Raw genomic sequence first — 10,593 nt, forward strand, 5'->3', positions numbered from 1 at the left:
GAGAGTTATTGTCCTCATAAATTAGGCCTATGACAATTTTGTCACGGTATCTAATATCCTGTTTTTCATCCAAGCCAATGGAGGATTAAAATGGCCCTGAGCTGTCCACTGTGCAATAATTTCCAAACTAGGAGGAAATTGTTTGGTGCCTGAAGAATGGTTGACCTAACTTAGTAAGAGAGCAATTGAATCAACTTTGTTTATGCAGAGGTGTGAAGGTCCTTGTCTACTGTGGAGTCCTTGCTAGTTTCTTGTAACTGGAGCGAAAACGAAATACAGCAGATGCTGGAAATCTGAAACTGAAAATATTATAAAAGTAGGAAATGCTAAAAACAGTAAAGTCAGATAATATCCTTGGAGAGAGGAACGAAGCCGACGTTAAAGGTTAATGACCTTTCATCAAAAGTAGTTCTCAGCATTTTCTATTTCATATTTAGTCACAGAGTATTAGAGAAATAAGGCACAGTAAGAGGCCATTCGACCTACCTTGTCCGTACCAACGAAGTTAATGTACTGGGCTAGTCCCATTTGCCTGCATTTGGCCCATTGCCCCCCAAACCCTACCAAATGTCTTTTAATATAATTTGCCATGTTTGGCTCTTGTAGCAGCTGCTGACTCAATCACAGTTGCTTTGTCCATTGATCATTTCAACCCACTTTATATGACATTACATTTTCCATGTTTCTTCCCTCGTTTTTTAGGAAGTTTATGGAAACCAAATGTAACTTAACTTGACCGACAGCAATTGACTGCAAGACATGGATATTCCAGCTTTGTAACCTGTCCATACGAGTCCATAAGGGTTTGACAAAATAAAAACCCTGAAGACTCTGGGTCAGAACAAAGTAAGCACATAGGTGCTCCAAAGCAGTACAGCAAATATGGTCAAAGTTGTGCAAACAAGTGGTTGCTTAGAAATGTGATTCACCATCTTGACTTTGTATCTTCTTTTCTTGATGATGCCGATCTGGTTGTTCTTGCTTGTACCTATTTTGTAGGTCCCAATATGGGTGGTAAATCAACATATATCCGGCAGACTGGTGTGGTGGTTTTGATGGCCCAGATTGGTTGTTTTGTACCCTGTGATTCTGCGGAGATAAGTATTGTTGACTGCATCCTTGCTCGGGTTGGCGCTGGTGACAGTCAACTCAAAGGGGTTTCAACATTCATGGCGGAAATGTTGGAAACTGCAGCTATCTTGAGGTAAGAATGCTTCTCATAGCTACCATGTGCTCCACCCTAAAACCGAGTGACGTTTTAACTGAAAATGGTTATAAATCAGTCAGCAATTGTTGAATCTGATTTTAGGTCGTACCCTTAGAAAGGTTATGAGGAGAAGGCAAGAGAATGGTGTTGCGAGGGAAAAATAGATCGGCCATGATTAAACAGTGGAGTAGACTCTAGGCTGAATGGCCTAATCTGTTCCTAAGACTTAACAACTTTAGTTTTTAAGTTGTGAGTTCTGAAAATGGCTTCCATAGAAAAGAGCTAAAAAAAGGGAAGTGTTACTAATGTGGAACTTAATTATTTTAGCAGCAGAGGGCCTCCTACACTGACGGATAATTTAGAATCTTAGAATTCTGTAATTTAGAATAAACATTCAGCTGCGGCTCAGTGTTTAGCTTTTTATTGATCTTTCTAATCACTCAATCAAATTTCCAGCATGTCTGGATAAGACCCACATGTTTTTTTTCTTATGTATTAAACAATTGTCAACAGCTCAATTCATGCTGAATGAAATGCTGGCTCTAGAAACCTGACTCATGAGTTCCAATAAAGTGAGAGCAGGTGCAATCGTGCAGCTCTTCCAGCCTGCTTGACCAGTCCATAAAATCAGTGCAGTGAAGTCAATAAATTGGAGGGCTCAGTTGAACAGGTGGCGAGACACATCAACTGATATTCCTCTTCCTTCAGTTTCCTACCAGATATTTATCCCCCAAACAAATAGGCACTGTTGTTCCAGTATGAGGAGCTTTGGAAATTGAACATTCTCATGTTAATCCCCTCTGCACGTTGTAAGAGAGAAATCGTCTAATAAATGTTAAAAAAATGCCCACTCATTTTATTTTGCTGTGAGCAATACAGTTAAAAAAGCAACAGGTTGGTGTATTGAAGAGAGGAGGGAAAGAAATGGTCATGATTTATTCCAAGTCTCCAATTTAAAGAGCGTTAAATAAAGGAGGAAACAGTAATAATTCAGATCCTGAACACAAAAAATCAAAAATAGGTCACATTAATCGGGTTTTTGATTTCACCACAGTGAGTTATGGGAACGACAGTGTGCACTATGGACCGTGTAACCAAAGTTCAGTTTTATATCAATTTGAGTTGAAAAGAGGACAAGCTTTTGTATGCCATCAAGGATAATGCAGATGTTTAATGGGGGATGGAAATCAATGAGGTCTGACAATTCTTTAGATCATTAACTTTAAACTGTTCTTTCTTTCCCAGATCGGCAACTGAACACTCATTGATCATTATTGATGAATTGGGAAGAGGAACCTCTACCTATGATGGTTTTGGCCTGGCCTGGGCCATATCAGAATATATTTCCACCAAGATTTGTGCATTTTGTATGTTTGCCACCCATTTCCACGAGTTGACTGCCCTGGCTGATCAAGTACCAACAGTGAATAACTTGCATGTGACTGCCCTCACCACAGATGAAACACTAACCATGTTGTACCGTGTGAAGAAAGGTAAGGTATAAACATACAGTGGCATTAGTTTAATTTGAAATGTTATCTGCTCTGTTCATTCAATGGCACAAACAAATTAATGGTACAGGTCCACCACCATTTTAACGGCTGGTAGTCCGGCACCTCCTTTAATCTGGACAAAATTACAAGAGTACACTTGAAATGCCCCCCTTGTGGCACCAATGCCAGGTGAGGCAGCTGATCTCAACCTCACCGGGACTTCTGCGCCGATCGGCGGGTCGTATTTTCTCCCTGCGGCTAGGGGTCTGGCACTCTGGCCCGGTCGGAGCCGGCAGATCCATTCCCGTAGCCAACCGCAGCAGATCGGCAGGTTGAATTTGCCACCCGCAGCCAGGGCTCTGGAGCTCCAGCCCAGTCAGAGCCAGCAGATCCGTTACCATAGACGGCTTTGCGGGCCATTATCGTGGCCCCTGGGTGGCCGAGGCAGTCTGTTCCGGTACTGTTGGACTACCTCTGGTCAGGCACAACGGGTAAACCAGAAAAGGGCAGGAACCAGAAAAGGGTGCTGGAAAATCTGTGATAGATTGTTTTATTATTGTCACATGTGCTGCAATACAGTGAAATGCGTTGTCTCATGTGCTCTATGGGTAAATCATGATTTGATTACAATCAAACCATACAACAGGTAGTGCAAAAAGAAAATAAATAATGCAGAATATAGTGTCACAGCTATGCAGAAGGTGAGATAAAAAAGCGCACGGGCTGCAATGTAGATTGAGATATCAGGTATACACCGATCAGCCAAAACATTATGACCACCTGCCTAATATGCTGTTGGTCCTCGTTGTGCTGCCAAAATAGCTCCGACCCGCCGAGGCATGGACTCTACAAGACCCCTGAAGGTGTCCTGTAGTATCTGGCACCAAAACATTAGCAGCAGATCCTTCAAGTCCAGTAAGTTGCGAGGTGGAGCTGCCGTGCATCCGACTTGTCGATCCAGCACATCCCACAGATGCTCAATCGAATTGAGATCTGGAGAATTTGGAGGCCAGGGCAACCGTGAACACCATTATGTTCCTCAAACCATTCCTGAACAATGTGTGCAGTGTGGCAGGGCGCATTATCCTGCTGAAAGAGGCCACTGCCATCAGGGAATACCATTGCCATGAAGGGGTGTGACTGGTCAGCAATGATGTTTAGGTAGGTGACACGTGTTATATTGACGTCCACATGAATGGCCGGACCCAGGTTTTCCCAGCAGAACATTGCCCAGAGCATCACACTCCGTCCACCGGCTTGTCGTCTTCCCACAGTCGGTTCGGACCAGACGGGATAGACTTGCGCATCGTTGAGCCTTGGGCACCCAACACCCTGTCGCTGGTTTGCGGTTTGTCCCTCCTTGGATTACTCTCGGTAGGTACTCACCACTGCTGACCGGGAGCACTCCACAAGCCTTGCCTTTACAGAGATGCTCTGACCCACCCCTCCCAATCCTTCCGAATGTAGCGGAAAGTGTCCGCTTTCTTCATTGCAGTCATTCCGATTTTGCCTCACTTTTTTCCACAAAACAGTTGGTAATTGCAATTTGTCAATTCGGCCGCTAGAGGTCGCCAGGGGGTTCCTCGCCCCTGGCCTGGCCTCGCCCCTGGCCTGGCCTCGCCGCCGAGGGAGTGGGGGTGGAGAGGAGTGTGGGGGTGGGAGGGGTAGAGGTTGGGTAGGGGGAGGGGAGGGGTGGAGGAGGGGAGGGGGAGTGGAGTAGGGGGGGAGGGGTGGAGGGGAGGTGGGGGGGGTGACATGGACCGTTGTGATTTGCTGTTGAAGACCACTGGAGCAAGTATGTCTTCAGTGAAATTAGGTATGTGCAGTTTTAAATGAAACTCTTCATAACGTAGCCATACATTTTATGACCATTGTTCTTTTATTCAATACCAAGATAATTGGGATGTGTAAGGAAAAAGCAAAATAGAAAAAACAAAACCATTTTTTCTTTGTGTTGTAAAAAGTATTTCTGTTCAATAACCTTTCTATAAATAGCAGAATATACTCGTGATAGGCATGACATTGTACAATTAGTCCAAGAACTACAGACTGTAGGAAATAATATTTGTTTTTCACACATGAATGTAGTGCAATGCGTATACGCATTTGGCGTGCATACTTTTTTTTGCTGAAAAGTTGCATTACTTGCCATATTATGAATTTTGATGTAAAATTATGAATTTTGGACATCAAAATTATGAATTTGTAAAATCAAATGTTGGGAGGTCTGATTGCATAAATGCTTCCGTTTTTGGGTATGGCTTGCCATCCAAACAACCTTTGATTGTGCATCGAATACCCATGTTTGAAAACATGGCCCTGACTCAACCTTTGTTCTGAAAGATTTACCAGCTCAGTAGAAAGCAACTTGCATGATATCCCCATCAACAGGTAGCATTATTACTTATTGTTTAGCTTTCCATCTCAAATAGATTTGACAACCTATGCCCGATTGTCTTTCTTGGATCTGAGGCAACAAGATAGATTTGAATTCTGCAAGTTACTGTTTTTGTACGTTTGATCATCTTTTTTAATCCTATTTAAAAATTAATTATGCCGATAAAATATGCATGAGTCAGTGCAAGCTTTAAAAGGTTTACAAGTGTCTAGTGAATTCCTGATGAGAGAAGCAGCATAGTCATCCCATGGATATGTGAGTTATTTGCCTCATCGATCGAAATTTTTCAAAATTTCTATTTTAACTGCTTCACTGCTTAACTCCCACAATTCATTCTGTTTACAAGCCTGATCTGTCCTACAGTTCCACTTTTGATCTCAATTTAACATCAGCAGGATTTGCATGCTTCCATATTTAATTTATTTTGAATGTCTGTAATTAATGTTCTTTTGCAGTATTGCAGGGAGACTCGTGTGGATGAGCAATTACTGCTCTTGCACATCAACCGTTTTATTGCTTAGTGTCTGTAATGATCTTAATGCACCAAAGGATCATTGTCCTAAATTTGATTGTTTTCACTGTGTATTGCCTTAAAGAAAAGGTCTCTAACTGCACGCATTTTCCTGTAACATCCATTCATGATTAGATGACAATTAATGACAGTGAATATGATATCTCTTGCTACAATCTCAATCTACTACCAGCTCAGTAGCTCTAAAATATTGAAGTGCTTTGAAAGAGTCGTAATGCCCACATCTCCTCCAGTTTCCTGGACAATCTAGACCTCTTGCATACAAAGAAAAATAGGTCTATGGAGCTTGCCATCTTCCTTGCACTAAATTGAACTTGGAATCACTTTGACCATAAATACATCAATGTCAGGATGCTATTCATTGACTATATAGTTCACCCTTTAATTCCATAATACCAAATAAGCTCATCTCTAAACTTCTGGACTTTGGCCTTGGAGCCTCCACCTGCAATTGGCTTCTGGACATCTTGGCCGGCTGACCTCCGTCAGATAGTGTGTCATAACATTTCCTCCACTCCGACCGTCAACACTGATGTTCCTCAGGGTTGTGTCCTCAGTCCCTTGCTCTACTCCCTTTACACCCCTTGCTGTGTGGCCATATCATCATATCATATATATACAGCCGGAAACAGGCCTTTTCGGCCCTCCAAGTCCGTGCCGCCCAGCGATCCCCGTACATTAACACTATCCTACACCCACTAGGGACAATTTTTACATTTACCCAGCCAATTAACCTACATACCTGTACGTCTTTGGAGTACAAGTACAACGTCATCAACGAGCCATGTACAACGTCAACTCAATTTTTATGTTCACCAATGATACCGCTGTTTTTGGCCAGATCAATGGTGAGACTGAGTTCAGAAAGGAGATAGAGAACCTTGCGTGATGGTGTCAGGACAGCAACCTAGACTTCAAAAGAGTTGACCGTTGGTAGGAGGTTTGTAAACACCCCGGTCCTTCCCAACGGAGCTGCTGAAGAGATGGTCGACAGTTTCAAGTTCCTAGAAATTCATACCACCAGCAACCGAACTTGGTCCCTTCACACAAATGCATCAGTGTATTTACTTTCTTGGACGTCTGCGAAAAGCAGCATGTCCACAAGTGATTCTCTAGAAGTACTGCAGATGCGCCGCCGAATGTGTTCTGATGGGATGCAGCTTAGCCAGGTTAGGGTGCTAATGATGTGGATTCCTCGGAACTTGAAACTGTCATTCATCTCTGCAGCACCTACTCTGCAGGTAACAAGATGAGTTGGACTGTTAGCTGCTTTAAATCGTCATATTGATATTACTTCCCAAGCTTGCAGTAACTGGATGAATTGTATCTTTGTAAACGTTCTATAATGTTGTTTGCTTGTAGGTGTTTGTGATCAGAGTTTTGGAATTCATGTGGCAGAGCTTGCTCAGTTTCCCAGACATGTCATTCAAAGTGCCAAAGACAAAGCCCTGGAGCTTGAGGAGTTCCAGAACACAGGGAGCACTGAAGATTCTGATGATGGGCCAATGGCCAAGAAATCTCGTCAAGAAAAGCAGGTTTGTGACTGAAGCTAATCTGTTTTAATTTAACAGAACAGGCTAGACCCCCCCCCCCCCCCCCCCCCCCATCCACCAAGATTTCAAACTGCATACACGTTTTGCAATGGAGGAAAGAGGAATTATTTTTATGTTTTAGTATTACCGGTATTGGAGATGTGCATAGGTAGAGTGGAAGCTGAAACCAGAAACCCCACAGCTCATATGCAATTAAACAAATAGCAATACCGAAGAATGTACATTGCAGCCGTTTATAATATTTTTATCTTAGAAAGTAAAAAATAAAAACTGCAGATGCTGGAATCTTGAGGGAAAGACAAGTGCTGGACTATAAAAGGGAAAAGGGGGATTGGAATATGGAGGTGAGCAAAATGAGGAGGGGGTAGAGTCCTCAAAAACAGCGAGCCGGCCACAGTGGCGCACCAGTAGAGTTGCTGCCTTACAGCGAATGAGTCGTCGGAGAACTGGGTTCGATCCCGACTACTGATTTTCTGGCACTCTTGGTTTCAGAAAATCAGAAAATAGTTTATCCATTTTACCTGACCAAAGGAGGTCACGGCCTCCGATAGGGGGTGCAACAGTACCGGAACGGTCCACCTAGGCTGCTGGGGGGGGGGGGGGGGCGAGATACTGGCCTGCAAAGCCGGCTATGGGGATAGATGTGCTGGCTCCAGCTGGGCTGGAGTTCCAGAGCCCTGGCCGCAGGTTGCAAATTCAACCCACCGATCGGCCGTGGAAGTCCCGATGAGGTCGAGATTGGCTGCCTTGCCCAGGCTAGGTGCCACATTTTCGGGGAGACCTCCAGGGCTTGGGAATTTCTTGCGGAACCCCTAGCGACCTCTAACGGAACCCTAGTGTTCCAGGGAACCCCGGTTGAGAAACGCTGGTATAAAGAGTGAATTCTCCAATCTGAAATGAACGTCCTTACGCCAGTTGTGCACACCTTATCCCATCACCCCTGTCACCATGTTCCTTTACCCACCACCTTCTACTCATCACCCACTCTGCCCTACTTTGAGTCCCACATTTTCCTTTTGTTCCCCTTCTTTCCCCATCCCCACCCCCTTCCATCCATAGCTCTCCCTTCAGCTTTACATTTCACTTGTTCTTCCTTATCTGAAACCCATTTGTTTCCATTTTACTTTCTCACCATCTCTTTCGGTGTGCCAATGTCCCTTCCTCACATGTAGCCACCTATCACTTTGCCCACCCCTACCTCACTTTTTAAGCTTTCTCTCTCCTACTCTATCAGCTTGTAGAAGGGTCCTGACTGTCGATATCATTTGTCCATTTCCCTTGATAAATGTTGCTTGACCTGCTAAGTTACTTCAGGACTTTGTTTTTTATTGCAGATGTTAGAGATCTGAAATAAAAGTAGAACAAAAACAGTTTTACCGTTTCAGGTCCAAAATCCTACTACAGTCAAAGGGTTTTGAACCTGAAGCGCTAATTCTTTCTTCACACATGCTGCTCGATCTACCATGCATTCACAAAATTTAGTTTTTACGATCTTGGTAAATTATGCCTTCGGGCTCTTTTTTCCAATTTTTAAATCTGAAGATTCCTCCGTGGTATTAGGTACAAGATGAGACATGTTTCCCTATAATTTAAGAATGTCAATGGGTATTTCCGCTAAGTATCAGACCATTGAATGTGCTGGAGGTTAGGCGACTGCTTATTTTCTGTAGGATTTCCAAGATTATGCAACACTTTAACTATTTGATTAAATTTAATAGAGCAATATCCTCACGTGGAAAATAATTCACTGGAATGTCTAACGCCTCTGGTGATTACAGAGACTGAAACATCACAACCAAAGATAATAGAACAGAGCAAGATAAACCACTCGACCCTAAAAACCATAGTATGTCATGACGTCACTTTAGTAGGCTGAAACTTGCAGAAACATTTTAAAAGAAAAATAACAAAAATCTGTGAATTGAGAGATGAGCATTTTTATGGTATCATCACACATACTGTTCCCCCAAGTCACTGATTACACTGTGAGAGGCATATGGAACGGCGGGTTTTGCCTACTAAAATGGCGGACGTTACGCTCCTTTGTGTACTACACTTCAGTATAGGCGATTTCGGCGGAGTGGTTCATCTTGCGCCTCTAGTATCTTTGATCATAATATTTATAAGAAATGTTTGCAATTGTAGAATAATATTTCCCTTCCATTTCTGTAGGATGGTGAAAGAATCATTGCTGATTTTCTGTCAAGCATCAAAGCTTTGCCCATTTCTGACCTTTCTGAGGAAGAGGTAAAGCAGAGGTTGGTGATGCTGAAATCTAAGGTGCTGGCACAGAATAACAGTTTCGTCAATGAGATGATTGCAAAGTCCACGGTCATGGCTTCAAAGTGAAAGAATTTATAAGCTGAAATCAAGCCAAATAACATGGACAATCATGGGAAGAAGACATAAATAGTTTCTTCACATTGAATGCAGGCTAACGTATAAAACTGTCAGGTTCATAAACTACCCGAGGGCATTATTCTTGGCAGTGGCTAAGTCGGTCATGTTATGAAGAGTTTGAGGGGTGCATCACCCATGCAGAAGGCAAGTGTAAAACTGGAGTCTGCATAGTGTGCTATTGCTTGCTTTTTTTTTTGCTTCATTTATTCTGCATACTGTATCTGCAATGCGAGTCACATTACACTTAATTTTGTAATGGTTTTCTTTTCTGTAGATGACATTTATAATAAAATTATTAAAAAATCCCGATTGTTTCTTGTTCGATGTTACTATCAAATTGTAGCTGTAAAAAAAACAAATTTTCCTGATTTAAAAAAAAGTAAATTCTGTAAAGAAAATAACTTGCAGTTATATATTGCTTTGAATGTGGAAATATGTCCCAGGTTAGTCCAAATAAAACTAAGCAAATGGAGTATGTAGATCATTGCTGCTTTGATCAGAGGTAGAGTTTTGAGAAAAAGGATTGAGGTTTAATTTAAATTCGGTGGCCAACCCTAGCAATGCAAAACATGATTACTGCTTCTTGTTGGAAAACAAATGCAGATAAGGTCAAGGAGCTGTGGATGCCTAGAAGGGGACCCTTAAGTGGAAATGAAAGTATAATGGGATTTCAATGAACGAGAATTTAAAATTGAGATCTTGGCTAATTGGTAATCATTGGGCAGAATCACACCCACCTGGGATGTGAGAACCGTGGGATGTCATTTCATGCCTCAGGAAGTCTTTGAATACCATGTTCAGAGTTAAATGTGAGATGTTAGATGTCTGAGGGTTAGATCCTACTCACCTGACTGACTGATCACCACTAGACTTGCCATGTGGTACACTCTGAAGAAAGAGTCTGGATGCAAAGTGTATCCGACCCTCAACTTTACATCAGCAAGAATCATGAGGGGAATACATAGGGTGAATGTGCAGTTTTTTACCCAGGGTAGGGCCATAAAGAACCA

The 10,593-nt window shown here is 42.6% G+C and overlaps 1 protein-coding gene across 2 annotated transcripts in view; it reads left to right on the plus strand.

Moving 5' to 3' along the window:
• msh2 (mutS homolog 2 (E. coli)) overlaps positions 1 to 9,881 on the plus strand; it is a 39,590-nt gene extending 29,709 nt beyond the window's left edge. For both annotated transcript variants that reach the window (XM_078405018.1, XM_078405019.1), the window contains 4 exons: positions 1,000 to 1,204; positions 2,453 to 2,700; positions 6,993 to 7,165; positions 9,356 to 9,881. In XM_078405018.1, the coding sequence (XP_078261144.1) occupies positions 1,000 to 1,204; positions 2,453 to 2,700; positions 6,993 to 7,165; positions 9,356 to 9,532 (803 nt within the window). In that variant the 3' untranslated portion in view covers positions 9,533 to 9,881. The remainder of the gene's footprint in view (positions 1 to 999; positions 1,205 to 2,452; positions 2,701 to 6,992; positions 7,166 to 9,355) is intronic.
• Positions 9,882 to 10,593: the final 712 nt, after the last annotated feature.

This window comes from Rhinoraja longicauda, chromosome 9 (assembly GCF_053455715.1).
Source record: "Rhinoraja longicauda isolate Sanriku21f chromosome 9, sRhiLon1.1, whole genome shotgun sequence".
NCBI classification, from domain to species: Eukaryota; Metazoa; Chordata; class Chondrichthyes; order Rajiformes; family Arhynchobatidae; genus Rhinoraja; species Rhinoraja longicauda.